Source organism: Perognathus longimembris, chromosome 1, assembly GCF_023159225.1.
Source record: "Perognathus longimembris pacificus isolate PPM17 chromosome 1, ASM2315922v1, whole genome shotgun sequence".
Lineage (NCBI taxonomy): Eukaryota > Metazoa > Chordata > Mammalia > Rodentia > Heteromyidae > Perognathus > Perognathus longimembris.
The window spans coordinates 7,457,541-7,472,242 of NC_063161.1; the positions used below are offsets into that span (position 1 = coordinate 7,457,541).

General features: G+C 60.3%; 1 protein-coding gene across 4 annotated transcripts; it reads right to left on the bottom strand.

Moving 5' to 3' along the window:
* Nucleotides 1-68: 68 nt before the first annotated feature.
* On the bottom strand, nucleotides 69-13,136 carry Pick1 (protein interacting with PRKCA 1). 4 transcript variants are annotated; one of them, XM_048355555.1, is made up of 13 exons: nucleotides 12,825-13,136; nucleotides 12,562-12,664; nucleotides 11,309-11,420; nucleotides 6,678-6,806; nucleotides 5,826-5,892; nucleotides 4,766-4,855; nucleotides 3,557-3,610; nucleotides 3,354-3,416; nucleotides 2,603-2,736; nucleotides 2,256-2,348; nucleotides 1,965-2,015; nucleotides 1,049-1,193; nucleotides 69-780 (listed from the first exon to the last, which is right to left on the bottom strand). In XM_048355555.1, the coding sequence occupies exons 2-13, from the start codon at nucleotides 12,600-12,602 to the stop codon at nucleotides 446-448; spliced, it is 1,314 nt and encodes a 437-aa protein (XP_048211512.1). In that variant the 5' UTR covers nucleotides 12,603-12,664; nucleotides 12,825-13,136; the 3' UTR covers nucleotides 69-445. The 4 variants fall into 4 exon arrangements, with proteins under 4 accessions (XP_048211512.1, XP_048211529.1, XP_048211520.1 ...); XM_048355572.1 differs by having other exon boundaries at nucleotides 12,562-12,659; nucleotides 12,925-13,135; XM_048355563.1 differs by having other exon boundaries at nucleotides 12,562-12,659; nucleotides 12,827-13,135.
* Between the last annotated feature and the right edge of the window lie 1,566 nt (nucleotides 13,137-14,702).

Consider the following 14,702-nt stretch of genomic DNA (forward strand, 5'->3'; position numbering starts at 1 on the left):
GGGGCGCCCCACCCTCCCCAGCTCGGGGAGGGGGCGAGGGGCCGAGGCCGCCGCCAAGAGCCGGGCTGTCCAGGTTCCAGTTTATTCGGTAGAGGCCCGGCGCCCAGCCCCGTCCATGAGGGGCTGAGCCCGGTTACAAAATAAATAAAGGCCTTTGAGGTGTGCGCGGGACGCGGGCCCCCGCCCGGCCCGGCCGCCGCCCCAGCCCCCGCAGCCGGGAGGGAGGGGCGCGCAGGGGTGGCGCCGCCAGCCCCGCCCCTCTTCCTGCCCGAGGCGGGGCCGGGGCGGGGGCGGCTCGTCCCCTGGCCGGGGGCGTGGGAAGGGAGAGGGCCGGCGTCGGGGGCCCAGGCCCGGGCCCCGGTGCTTTTCCCGGGCAGGAGCCCGGATCGGCTGTGCGAGGACAGAGGAGCCGGGAGGCGGGCGCCCCAGCCGAGCCCGCAGGCCTTTATGCCGCCCTGCCCGGCCCGGCCCCGCGGCCGGGAGCCTGGCGCGGCCCGTCCCGGCCCCGCGGGGCGCTCAGGAGTCGCACCAGCTTCCGCCCTGGTCCACGGGCCCTGCGGCCCCGCGGGCCTCCCGGGGCTGCTCGGGGGCCTGGGCCGCGTCCTCCTCCTCCTCGTCCTCGCCGTCGGTGAACTCGCCCTGCTGGGGGCCGTAGGCCAGCGTGGTGTGCGCCAGGTCCACCTCGATGGGGAAGACGTCGGCGTCCCGCAGCACCGCGTAGCAGTCGTTGTAGTACTTGGACATGGTGGACACGAAGCGCTGCAGCTGGAACACGATGTCCTGGACTGGGGCGGGGGACGGGGCCGCTCAGGTGGCCGCAGGACCCCCACTCCCACCTCCCTGGCCGCCCCACCGGCGACCTCAGAGCCCCGGGTTCGAGGAGCCCAGGGGGCCATCGGCGTGGGACACGGGAAGTGGACGGGCTCCTGCCCCTGCCTCGCCCTGGGGCCCTGGGGGGTCTTTACCTCCCCCGGGGCTGTTTGCCGGTCTCTGGCACGGGAGGGGCTGTCGCGGGCGGGAGTGGGGGAGCCCTCCCCCCAGCCCTCACCGTGCTTCTGGTCCAGCAGCTCCATCTTCTCCAGCACGTCCTTGCGCATCTGGGAGAAGCGCGCGCGCGCCTCCTGGCGGCAGCGCAGGATCAGGCGGTACTCGTAGTTGCCGGTGCTCACGCGGTACAGGGGCTCCCCGAGGGCCTGGGGCAGAACAGGCCTACCTCAGGGCAGATGGGGTGGGGCAGATGCGGTCCCGGCCCAGCGCCCAGGGCACCACACTGCGCCCGCCACCGTGGACCCTTCCTGCTCCGTGTCGCTGACAGTTACAAGTGGGGAGCAGGAGCTTTGCAGGGAGGAAAACTGGCAACAAAAACCGAAGCCCCTGCTGGGCGCCAGTGACTCCCGCCTGTCATCCTAGCTACTCAGGAGGCTGAGACCTGAGGATCGCGGTTCAAAGCCAGCCCGGGCAGGAAAGTCCCTGAGACTCATCTCTAGCGAACTATCATAAGACTGGAAGTGGCGCTTGTGGTTGAAGTGGTAGAATGCTAGCTAGCCTTGAGCTGAAGAACCCAGGGACGGTGCCCAGGCCCAGAGTTCAAGCCCCAGAACCGGCAAAAACAAAACCAAACCCTAAGCCCTTGTCACATCCGATAACGAGCAGCGGTCATAAAGTAATCCTGACAGCAGAAAGGACAAGCTCAGGAAGGGTGACGGGGGACAGCTTCTCCCTGCAGGAGCCTTGCAGACTGGCGGGGCCTTGGGGGGAGCTAGCCAGCACTGGTAGCTCAGAGGGGCTGGGGGTCGTAGAGTGGACCCCAAAACTACAGGAACAGAGTCCGGCCAGGCCCCAGCCGACCAACCCCTCCCCTCCCCCCCAGCTAGCCTGACTGAAGCCAGCAGCTAGAGAAGGTCCTGGGATCTCCCCCAGAGTCTCCCCTGCCCGGCCGGGCCCCCGGCCCCCGCGGGACTCACGATGCAGCTGTATTCCTCGTCGTCCATCTCCTTCACCTTCAGGCAGTAGGACTGCGGGGCGGAGGGGGCCGGGCGGTCAGGGGCGGAGCCTCCGGGCCCATCCGGAGGGCAGAGCTTGAGGGCTTAGGGAGGCCTGGGGAGGGCCCGGCGGGTGGACCAGGGCAATTCAGCCCCCAAGGGGTGCTCTGGAGCCTCGGGGTGCGTGGGGGGCGCGAGGCCCCCGGAGGGCACAGCGCACGGGGACGGCGCCGCCGTGGGCCCCGCCCGGCCACCTGCGGCCCGCTCGCTCACCAGGTACTCAAACTTCACGTCGAGGTACTTCTTGATGGTGAGGCGCGTGTCCGGGATGGCTTTGTTGAGGTACGTGTTCAGGTCTGTCAGCATCTGGGAGGGGGTGGGGGGGACGCTCAGGCGTCACGGACACGCGGGGGCCGTCGGCCAAAGGCACACACTGGCCGGCGGTGCCTCCGTGACGGCGCGGGGCCGGCGGCCCTGTGGCCCGGGAGGTGCGGGGGCTTACGGTGGGTGACCAAGCCGGGACCGACACCCTCGCCAGGCCTCCGGCACAGGACGGGTCTGCACACCGCTCGTCCCCCCCCCCCCCCCCGCAAGCTGGACACGCGCTCAACTGGACCCACCGGCTTGATGGTTTTCAGCAGCCGAATGCCAAACTTCTCGATGCTTCGATGGGCGTCAGCAAACTTCACAAAAGCCTCGCTGGCGGCTGGCTGGGGCTCCCGCACCCCAATCACAGAGAACACGTCCCCAAAGGCTGCATGACAAGTTTGCCTTGAAGGCTGTCCCTACTTGACCCCCTAATGGAGAAGCCAGGGGTTTGTGGGGGCCTGACAGGCTGGAAGGCAGGTCCCCATGGGGTCTCTAGCCAAAGGGACACCTGGCCCTAGGTGGACAGAGGAGGCCACGCCCTCATCCCGGAGCTGCCCCGTTCCCCAGCTGGCCAGCAGGGGGAGGCCGCTGTCCCAGGACACACTGCCCCTTACAGAAAGGGTGGCCAGGGCTGGGGATATGGCCTAGTGGTAGAGCGCTTGCCTCATATACATGAAGCTCTGGGTTCGATTCCCCAGCACCACATATATAGAAAATGGCCACAAGTGGCGCTGTGGCTCACGTGGCAGAGTGCTAGCCTTGAGCGGGAAGAAGCCAGGGACAGTGCTCAGGCCCTGAGTCCAAGGCCCAGGACTGGCAAAAAAAACAAAACAAATAAACAAAAAGGGTGGCCACTTTCGGTCTGGCCTTGGGCCCAGACAGGGGTACGGGAGGAGCGGACAGGGGTGCCAAGTGCCAGGAAGAGCCCGCCACCGTGCAGGGCGTGGGCTGGACAGGGGTGCAACTGGCCTGGGGCACGTGGCGGGTTTGGGGTGCCATTACCCCGGTGTGTCTGGGACAGCTCGTAAAATGCCCGCAGGAGGTTCTTGGTGTGCTCCGTCATCCCTGCGGGAGACACCAGTGAGAGAGGGAGGAAGGGCAGGGCACACCCACCCCTCCCCACCCCGGGCTCCACAGTGGCTTCCCACAGCCCCGCCCTCGTGGGGTGGGTGGGGATCCCGGGGCATCGCCGGCTCACCGCCCACCTCTGTACAGCTCTGCCGTCCTCTCCAGCTCCTCTAGCCTCTTCACAAGCCCGTCTGCAGGGGGTGGGGGTGGGGGGGGGACGGGACAGCGGGAGAGGAGGTCAGGGCCGGGGAAGGGAGCAGCAGCCTCCAGGATCTGAGGCGGTGGCAGGGGGTGCTGGACCCTCCCGGCTGGGGCGCCCCGGCACACTGGAGGCCTCCCCCAAGGCCAGGAGGGACGACCCGGGGGCCCGATGGACGGGGCTGGCACGGGGGGTGCGCAGCAGGTGGGGGGGTGCTCGTCTCAGCACTGCTTCATAGGGGTTTGCTGAGCCCCTGCCGGGCGCCCACCACGGTGGTCCAGAGCCCTGTCCTTGGGGGCCCCGGGGGCGGGATGCCAGGCGGGGGCTCGGCGGTGACCAGCACGGGAGGAGAGCGTGGGGCAGACGCCCGGGGCCTCGCCTGGGCAGGGCAGGGCGGGGGAGAGGGAAGGAGGGGGCGCCGGGGGCAGCTTCGGGGGGCGGCCCTGCGGCCTCCACGGCCTGGCTCCCTCGAGCCCGGCCGCCGAAGCGCCGCGCGGGCCTTGTTTTTCGCTGGGTCACGGGACATCGTGACAGCTTCGGTTTTAGAAACTCTATTTACGGCTGGTGCGATTGCAAGGATGGGGGGGGGCGGCGAGAAAAACACAACCGCCGGTTCCAATTCCGTCTCCGTGCATGGCAGCTACAGTAGCAGGATTCGTAGACACCGGGGGGACGGAAATAGCAGGCGCCGCCGGCCGGCCCCGTTCGGAGCGCACTGCGGCCCCGCCCCCGCCCCCCAGCCAGTGAGGCCGCGCGCCCGCCCGCCCGCCCGGCCGGGCCGGCAATTTACGGAGGTATTTATAGCTCCCTCTGCGTGCGGGCGGGCGCGGCGATGCTATTTATAAGCCCGGGCTCGGGGAGGCGGGCGCGGGCCCCGTGCTCCGCTCGGTTGGCCTCCCCCGGGGAGACGGCGCGCGCACGTGCGTCTGGGCGAGTGTGAGTGCGCCCGCCCTCGGCGGCGGGCACCCGGGGCGGCGGCGCCACCTCCAGGACGAGGACGGAGCGGAGGGGGGCGGCGCAGGGGGGGGGGCGGGGGAGGAGCGGGCGGGGCGGGCCCTGGCTCTGGGGGAGCCCGGCGACTGCAGGTGACCGCCAGGCCAGGCCTGCGGGGCCCCTAGGCCCGGGCGGGAGGGCGGAGGGGACTCACCGTTGCAGAGGATGGCTCTGCTCAGGCCCAGGGCGTCCGCCGTCCCTGAACTCATGTTCTCCACCAGCCGGTGCTTGACCTTCTTCAGCACTGGGGCCGGGAGGGAAAGGTCCCAAGTGGGTTCGGGGCCGGTTCCCAGGGCTCCACTGGGTTTGGTATGAAGTGGGGGGGAGGGGGTCCTGAGGCACTGCAGGGGGTGGGCATGCTGAAAGGGAACCTGCCGTGCTCAGCCCCGGGGCCTGGCAAAAGCCATCACCCAGAGCCCAGCCCTGCTCAGGCTCAGAAATGGCTGACGGCCCAGCCAGCCAGCCAGGGCCTTCCTTCCTCTGCGGGTGACCTAGGCAAGGGGCAGGGAGGGAAGGAGGAAGTTGGCCCGGGCTAGCGGCCTTGGGCCTTGACTCGGTCACTGCACGGACAGCCTAGAGCTTGGAGGGAGCGTGGACGGGCAGCTGAGGGTTCCAGGGCAACGGCCTTCAGCTGGCCAGGCTCTTAAGGGGGGCGGACTTGAGGGGACCATGTGCTTGCCAGAGGGCCGCCAAGCTCCCTGGCCCTCGGGCCCCTCTGTCACGCCAGAGGATCTGAAAGCCACCGTCCTGTTCCTAGTCTCTCTTTTCAGACTGTCTTATTACGTGGTTCCGGCTGGCCTCAAACTCATGATTGTCTTGCTTCAGTCTCCCAAGTACTGGGATTACGGGATGGGTCACCAAGTCCAGCCCACTGTCTCAGAGGTCCCACAGAGCAAGGCCTGGTCCTCCAACAGGGGGCACCCATGAGCAAGCGTGCCCTGTGCCAAGCCTAAGGTCCCGGGCACAGCCCGGGTCTCCCGGGCACAGGAGGCAGGAGGCGGCAGCAGGAAAGGCGTGGGTGGACACAGACGCAGGCCGGCACTGGGCTGCTCTGGGCTGGGGCGAGCCCTGAGCTGGCCTACGGTGGTGGCTCTAGGGCAGCAAGGAGGCAGAAATGGTGGCTGGGGAGGGAGGGAAGGGGGCACAGCGGGGAGCGGTGGGGGAAGGAACACCCCAGCCCCCCTTCCTGGCTCTCCTGTTGCGGCCCGGCTTACCGATGTCCAGGGACATGCCCTGCTTGGGGTCGGCCTGCAGCTTGTTGTAGTGGATGGTCACCTCGCCCTGCAGGGGCAGCGCAGGTGCTTGCGATCGCGTCTCCTGGACCCCGGGGCCCTCCCTGGTGAGCACTTCCTGCACCCTGGGGCAGGGGGCCCCCCAGAAGCCCAATCCAGCAACACAAGGCACCAAGGAACAATGTCTCAGGACTGGTCAAGGGAGCTGAGGGGCGGCTTCCCTGACCAGGGTAGGCCAGGCCCCTGATCACAAGAGACCACCACCCCAACTACAGGAGCCCCCCGCCCCCCAGCCTGGGAGGTCACCTTCCCAACCAAAGGACATGGTCACTCTGGCCCTTAGCACTCCTTAAGGTCCTTGAGCCTGGAACTGAACCCATCCAAACCAAGATAGGCTCTGAACAGGGAGTCCCCAGGGGAACAGACGGGTGGAAGTGCCCCGCCCTGGCCTAGGGCTCCCGGCCATACTGGAAATGGCCATCTGGTGCAGGCTTCATCCAGCTGCCGGGAGGCTGCCTGGTGCAGGGGATGCTGTGGCGAGGTCTTGGGGGCGGCTGGGGGGGGGCGGGGAGCAGGGGGCAGGAGGCATGCGACGCCGGCTGGGGTGGGAAGGGGTGTGCCCGCCCTCCCGCTCCAAGCCCGGCTGGCGTCCTTCCAGCCCACCGGCTCGTGACCATGGAGGTCTCCGTGGCGGGGCGCCGGCTCCCTGGGCCTCCCTGGGCACACCCCCCTCTCCCACAGGCCCAGCACAAGTCTCCCCCCCCCCAGCGTGATTCAGGTTGACTGAAAAGGGGGGAGGAGCCACGGGGGGCCCTGTGCAGCCCCCCCCCTCACCTTCACCTCCTGGATCATCTTCGCCACCTCCACCTTGGTCTTCCCTTTGATCGACCTGCCGTTGACACCAGTGATCTCGTCCCCCGCGGCCACCGTGCCATCCAGGGCTGCCGGCGTGTTGTCGAATACCTACGGCGAGCAGGAGGGGGGCGGAGACAGCTGAGGCCCCTCCCACTGCCCAGCCTGGCCACCTCCCGCTGCCCGCTGGCTTCGGGTAACGCCAGCCAGGGCAAGGGGGAAACTGCAGGCAGAAACGAGCGAGCCAGGGCTGGGGATGTGGCCTAGTGGAAGAGAGCTCGCCTCGTGTACATGAAGCCCTGGGTTCGATTCCTCTGCACTGCATATACAGAAAACGGCCAGAGGAGGCGCTGTGGCTCAGGTGGCAGAGTGCTAGCTTTGAGCAAAAAAGAAGCCAGGGACAGTGCTCAGGCCCTGAGTTCAAGGCCCAGGACTGGCAAAAAAAAATAATAATAAAAGAGAAATGAATGAGCCAACACAAAGAGAAATCCCAACTCACGAACCTTTCCTCACCTAGCTGGCAGCACGCCCCGCAGCCCTCGCCCTCACTCACGCACCCACACGGGCAGCCGGTCCTCCGACGCCTCGTCGTTTCTCTTTGGCCCTAGTGGGGACTGCACTCTGTCCCTTGGGCTTACGAGGCAGGTGCTCTGCCTCCTGAGCCATGCCCCAGTCCTTTGGCTTTTGGTTTGTCAGATGGGGTCTCAGGCTTTTGTCTGGGCTGGCCTTGGACCTCAGTCCTCCAGCCTCGGTTCCTGAGGAGCCGGCACTACCGTCGGGCACGCCGCACCCAGGCGGCCTCCGTGTGATTTCCTCAAGTTTTTCCAACAATGATGCTCCGGGCTGCCTCAGTACCCCAACACACTTAAAAAAAAACAAGCCAGCTCTCACTTTGGTCCTCAAAGAACAGCCCTGAGCTGCCCTGAGCAAGGGCCCCAGGGTCTCGGTGAGCCCTTTCCTCAGGGTGACCCCCTCGGCAGGACCTGCGCTCCCGGGCTGTGGGCGTGCGCGTCCGTCAAGGACCAGATGCGTGAGCAGCACGCGGGCGAGGCGGCCCACCTCCCCGCACGGGGACAGACAGACATCCGGTCACACAACCGGGCCCCAAAAGAAGCCCGCAGGAGCAAGGCCACAGGTGCATCTCACAACACTCTCGCAGCACTGCCAAATTCCCGACGACACTTCCCAGACACAGAAACATATAAAATACAAGTCCAAACCCAGAAGTATCTAGAGCCTAAAACTCATATGGAATCTCAAGACCTTTCAACAGCCAAAGTAATCTTGCAAATGAAATGTGGGAACTCACACACCCTGATCTCAAACCTTCCTACAAAGCTACAGCGATCAAAACAGTATGGTACACCAGGACAGATGCAGAGACCAATGAGCTAGTGAGGAGGTCCAGAACTACCCTCACCAAGCACTATGCACAACGGTGCAGAGGTCATCCACACACGTGGACATGTCCCCATGAAACAACCGTGCAACTGATATAATGCCAATTAAAAAGTAAAATGACGATTTTCAAACAGAATTTAATAGATCCTCCATTTCTTATTTTTCTAAGGATGTACATACAGCTTTGTACATAGAACTATGTCAAAATAATACAGTGAAAATAGCATTTACTTATGTATAGCTCTCCCATGAATAAAAATTTAATAAGCATTAAAAAAAGAAGGGCTGGGGATATAGCCTAGTGGCAAGAGTGCCTGCCTCGGATACACGAGGCCCTAGGTTCGATTCCCCAGCACCACATATACAGAAAACGGCCAGAAGCGGCGCTGTGGCTCAAGTGGCAGAGTGCTAGCCTTGAGCGGGAAGAAGCCAGGGACAGTGCTCAGGCCCTGAGTCCAAGGCCCAGGACTGGCCAAAAAAAAAAAAAAAAAAAAAAAAAAAGAAACCCTGTGGGCTGGGAATGTGGCTTAGTGGTAGAGTGCTGGCCTAGCATGCATGAAGCCCTGGGTTCGATTCCCCAACACATATATAGAAAAGGCCAGAAGCGGCGCTGTGGCTCAAGTGGCAGAGTGCTAGCCTTGAGCAAAAGAAGCCAGGGACAGTGCTCAGGCCCTGAGTCCAAACCCCAGGACTGGCCAAAACAAATAAACAAACAAAAAACCCCAAACCCTTGTGTATATGGTCAGCTGCTATTTCAGAAGGGTGCCCGGGACATTCAATGGGGAGGGGACAGACTTCTGGACATTCAGTGTTGGAAAGCTGATGTCCACATGGGAGGGACAAAGCTGACCGCACTCTGACACCACACACAGAGGTGAACTCTCACATCTGTAACGCACCCCTACGGGAGAACACAGGGCAGGAGCTCTGCCAGGGAGAGCCTCTGGGAACACAGCAGGTACGCACCAGAGCCACAAGGAAAACAGACAGTTGGACTCATTTTTTAAAAAGCCTTAAATATGTGCATCCAGATGAACCATAAGCAGGGTAAAAAGACAACCCACAGGATGGGAGGGGATATTTGCAAATCGCGTATTGTCATAAAAAATTAAAATATTGAGAACATATAAAGAAAGCTCATCTGCAAAAAGCAAAACCCAAACAACACAATTTAAAAATACTCAAAAGATTTGAATATGGCTGAGTGGTAGAGTGCTGGCCTAGCATGCAGGAAGCCCTGGGTTCGATTCCTTAGTACCACATAAACAGAAAAAGCCACATGTGGCACTGTGGCTCAAGTGGGTAGAGTGCTAGCCTTGAGCGTCTCAGAGACAGGCCCTGAATTCAAGCCCCAGGCCTGGCAAAAAAAAAAAAAAAAGATTTGAATAAAAAACAGTTCTCCAAAGAGGATATACAAATGGCCAACTCTGAGAAGCTTAATATTACTAGTTATTAGGGAAATGCAAAATTCTTAAAATCTTGTAATTAAAAAAAAAGTTTAGACCACCTGGTCTAAACTGCCGATGACCCACACCTGTAATCCTAGCTACTCAGGAGGCTGAGATCTAAGGATGGCAGTTTAAAGCCTGCCTGGGCAGGAAAGTCTGTGAGATTCCTATCTCCAATTGGCCATCAGAAAACAAGAAGTGGTCTGTGGCTCAAAGTGGTAGAGCGCTAGCCTTGAGTCAAAGAGCTCACGGGGAGAGCCTGGGCCCTGAATTCAAGCCCCATAACCCCCCCAACCCCCACCCCAATTTTTTTAATGACAGGCCAGGTGTGTGGCTCACATCTGTAATCTTAGCTACTCAGGAAGCTAAGATCTGAAGACGGACCTTTGAAAGCTGGCCAGGAAAGTGCATGAGACTCTTACTGCCAACTGACCAGCAAAAAAGGTGAAAGTGAAACTGTGGCTCAAGTGGTAGAGTGCCAGCAAAGAAGCCCAGTCAGAGCATAGGTTCTGAGTTCAAGCACCAGCACAGGAAAAAAAAAAAAAAAAAAAAGGACAGAGTCTGCATTCTAAGAAGAGTGGAAGCCATGGCTAAAGAAGCAGCTGCAGAGGTGAGAGGAGAAGGCGGGGCCTTGCGTTGCTCCTGAGTTGTTACATATCAACGAAACAAACCCGTTTTCTACTAAACAAAGATTGTCCTCGTGGCTAGGAGTCTGGGCCTGGGGAAGACCCTCCCAAAGCCTCCGGGGCGGAGGAAGCCACAGCACTTGCAGAGGCGGCACTGGGACATAGGCAAGCCCAGGATCCAAGGCTGCAGCGAGGCCAACGGTGGTTGAGCAGCAGCCTGGTGAAGAGGCCCCGCTGAGTCCAACCACAGACCTGGGCCAGGGCTGACCGCACACGGGAAGAGCAGCTTCCGAGGCCGGGACCGGAGTCAGTCACCGCCACCCCAGGGCACCTGGGAACTCGCGCGGTGCGTTCTGTGCCCAGCATGGTGGCCGGTCATCTCACTGCCTTTCCACAAGAAACCAAAGAGGATTAGCTCGCTTCTTCAAATCCTAACTCAGGAGGCTGGAGCCCAAAGAGCATAAGGAACTTGCTAGGACACGGGTCAGCTGGCATTCGAACTCAGGATATTTGTACTTCACTGTCTTCTCACTCCCGAGAAGCACCCAAGATTGGCAGTTTGAACTCAAGAGACTTCCACTCGCACTAGGTGTTTCTGCTCAAGGCTGGCACTCTTAACATTTGAGTCACACCTGCACTTCTAGCTTTTTGATGTTTAATTGGAGATAGGCGCTTGGATTTGTCTACGTGGGCTGTCTTTGAACCTGGATCCTCAAATCTTAGCCTTCTAAGTAGCTAGAATTACAGGTGTGATGCACTGGCTCTTTACAGGCTTTTTTTCAACATTCTGTACATGGCAGGCACTGTACCTGGGAGCTGGCACTAATTACAGTGAAAAGACAGAATGCAGCCTGCCCTCACCATGCCAAGTATCTGGTGGAGCAGCCAGATGCAGAACAAGTAACAAGCAGATGGCTGAAATGGCTGAGAGGTTGGTGTATGCCAAGAAGGCAAAGATCAGATCAAGCTAAAGCTGCAGAGAAAAACAGATCGCTCTGGTAGTCAGAGGGTATGCTGAGGTCAGAGGAGAAGCAGCCCACTTTTGCAGAGTGAAGAAATGAAACAGCTTCTGTCCTACCCAAGCAGGGAGCTGAGTCACTCAATCCAGACCCTAGCCCACACCCAAGGTACCCAGTACCTGGACAATGTAGAGGCAGGGACAGTACTGCGCCCCTCCCCCGATGCTGATACCAATCAGGTTCTGGGCATCCTTCTGCAGAGTCACTTTCCCAGGCACGGTCGGGATTCCGCTGGAGAGAAAGGCAAGTGGGGCTCAGTTCCCAGAGGAAGAGTGACTGCAGAGGTGGGCCCTCCAAACACCAAAGTTGCAGAGCAATCTGTACTGGAGCCCAGTTTTGGGAGTCATGCATTGGCCATGGGATTCAGGGGAGTCACATTCTATCTTCCTCTGGGAAGTTTTCCCGTTACCCAACTATCCTCCTGCTATCTTTCAATGGCTCTACTCAATTACCTCACACTTGGCTATGATTTAGCATTTATTTATGTGCTGTTGTAAAGACTCGTAAGTTATTCGCTCATTCAAAAATCATCGGTTAGCGGGCTGGGGATATAGCCTAGTGGCAAGAGTGCCTGCCTCGGATACACGAGGCCCTAGGTTCGATTCCCCAGCACCACATATGCAGAAAACGGCCAGAAGCGGCGCTGTGGCTCAAGTGGCAGAGTGCTAGCCTTGAGCGGGAAGAAGCCAGGGACAGTGCTCAGGCCCTGAGTCCAAGGCCCAGGACTGGCCAAAAAAAAAAAAAAAAAAAATCATCGGTTAGTGACCTATAGGACTAATAAAGTATGAGACACCTAGTTGTTCAGGGATTATTTCCTAATGGGCAAACAAATTAAGTTCTTGAAAACCTGTCCTACTAATAATCCATGGTAGAGAGGGAGATATGAGTGCCTTCATCTTTCAAAACCAGGCTCAAATGCTACCTCCAGGAGCTGGCTCCTGGACAGAGGTACTGTTCCATCTGCGCTGTCCCTCAGTCACGTGGGATGGGAGCCATCTGTGAGCCCTGCAAGGGCAGATCCACTTCTACCTCAGTACAACCTCATCCTCCCAAGGGGCAAGGGGTGTGATATGTGGGTGTGACTTGAACTCAGGGCTTAGGTGCTATCTCTGAGCTTTCTTGCTCAAAGCTAGCGCTCTATCACTTGAGCCACAGCTCCACTTCCAGCTTCTTGGTGATTCACTGGAGATGACAGTCTCAGGGAGTTCCCTGCCCAGGCTGGCTTTGAACCACAATCCTCAGATCTCCTGAGTAGCTAGGATTACAGGCTGAAGCAAGGGTTTTCACAACTGGGAAACCCAAGGACATGAGGGACCTGGGCCTGCTGAACTTGACAGTCTTGTGGGGGGGGTGGGGGGAACTAAATACTCACAGTTTATCCTCCTCGATGTCATAATCCAAGTCTGCAAACATGGTTCCGAGAGTTGGGATGGGCTGGCCAACCGCCCAGTTCGCCAAGGGGATGGGGAACTGGGGGCCAGAAGAGAGAAAGGCACGGGGTGAGGGACCCCCCGAGCGCCCGGGCCGCGCCGCCCGACTGGGGCCCAGGGTCGGGGACATCCCCCCCCCCCACCCCCCTCCCCGCTTCCCTCCCCACTCCGGAGGGCCATCGGCGGGAGGGCCGGCGGGGCTCTTACTAGATATACGGGGGCACTCCCGGCCAGGGCGATGAGCTCCGACCCCAGAGCCCGCCCCACGGGTCTCCAGGCCCTCGAGAGTTGCTCCTGTCGCTCACCAGAAGCGTCGGTCTCACAACCGGGCCCAGGCCAGGCTGGCACCTGAGCCCACCTGCCGTTCCACCTGGCGGCCGCCGCGACTGTCTCGTCACTTCCGGCGGGGAGCGGAAGTCCCGCCTTCCTCCCCCGGGTGGCGGCTCCGAGCCCCTCGGATATTGCTTCCTTCCGTGTTCCTGGACTCTCGGAACCGGGAGCCAGAGCCCGTAGGGGTGGAAGTGGACGCTAATGTGGGAAAATAACGAAACAAAAGAAAGGTCTGGGCGGGCTGACGGCACTGAGCCCCGCCCTCCGCCCCGTGGCTTCCGCCATGTTGGGGAGGGCAGGATTCTTCCCAGCGTCCTTAGCGGCACTCTGGGGACCGCTCTGGGCCTGGCGGTTGCCGTGGTAACGGAAGCTTTCCCCCCCCCGCCCCCCTGGGCCGGGGTTACCTGGGGCCAAGTGCAGTGGGCTAGGAACGCAGGGAGCTTCCCTTTCCCGCTTCCACAGCCTTGCGCTAGGAAACCCCCTCGGGTCCCCTTTGGGGTCCCACAGAGCTCCCTCGTCCCTGCCGATCAGCACGTATCTCTCAGCACTCCTCAGCTCAGGAATCCCATCTCCCTCCTCTCCAATGGCTGCCACCACCACTGTGGTACAGAAGGGACTCCCTGGAGGAGGATGGGTCTCCCAGGATACAGCCCTATCCAGACAGCATGGGGCTAAGATTATCCAGCATCCTTCCCCAGCAGCCCCAGGGAACACAGACCAAAGAGAAACGCAGAAGGAAGGTTGTCCACATGGCCCATCGTGGCCTGATGGAAGCCCCTGCCTCTCTTTAGGGCTGGTATGCTACTAAGGCAACAGCCTTCCTCCCAATGCCCACTGCAATGGGGTCAGATCACTTCCGTGGGGTTTTAGAGTCTGCCATCACCGTGTTCCAGAAGAGGAAGTCTTGTTAGCAACATTGTACTGAGACTAAGGCTCCAAGAGGCAGTTACCCCTTTGCTACAGGCCATCAAGTGGCAAGGCTTGAGACCTGCTTTCAGGCCAGAGTTCCAGCTTTAAAGAAAAGCGGGCTGCGTTCAGATGCTTTAACATAGCTTGTTGCTCTTTCACCCTACCTAGACTGAGCTAAAGCCCGGCCTTTGCCATCCTGTAATAATCCTCAGCAAGTCCACTGGAAGACCTTGAGACGGGGTACTTGTAGAACGGGGTGGGGAGACGGGAGGAGGATATGACTTTTCCAACAGGTATTTATATAGGTGTGGAGATTGGAAGGAGAAACAGGTATGAATGTTTTGTAAATACTTCACATGGCAAAGGTGTCTCCAGGACTTCACCACCTCCCTCAACCAATTCAAGGCCATCCATCCCCTCAGCCTAGGACAAGGTGCTGATGGCTGTTGTTTCTGCTTTGTTGCTGCCCCCCACCCACTAGGCTCGGGTGTAACCCCCCTCTTTCAGGCAGGGCAATCCCAGCTCACAACACTTGCTTCTTTCTCAGAGCTGCAGAAATGGTGGTTATTTGGAGCGTGCATCGACCAATTACCTATTGCCTTGTGAAGTCCCTCTGTAGCCTTCCTGAGCCCATGCTGCAGGGGTGAACTTATTACATGCTTGCATTTTTGTCTGGGAAACCCCCCCACTTTTGAAATTGGTGCTTAGCAGTCTGGGAATGGGGTAGGTGCTTGCCTAGAACATATGAGGCCCTGAGTGTCATCTAAAACATAATCTACAGAAACAAAGAGCTGTGCAACTGCTTAATAATAATAATACTTTTTTTTTTGCTGGCCCTGGGGCT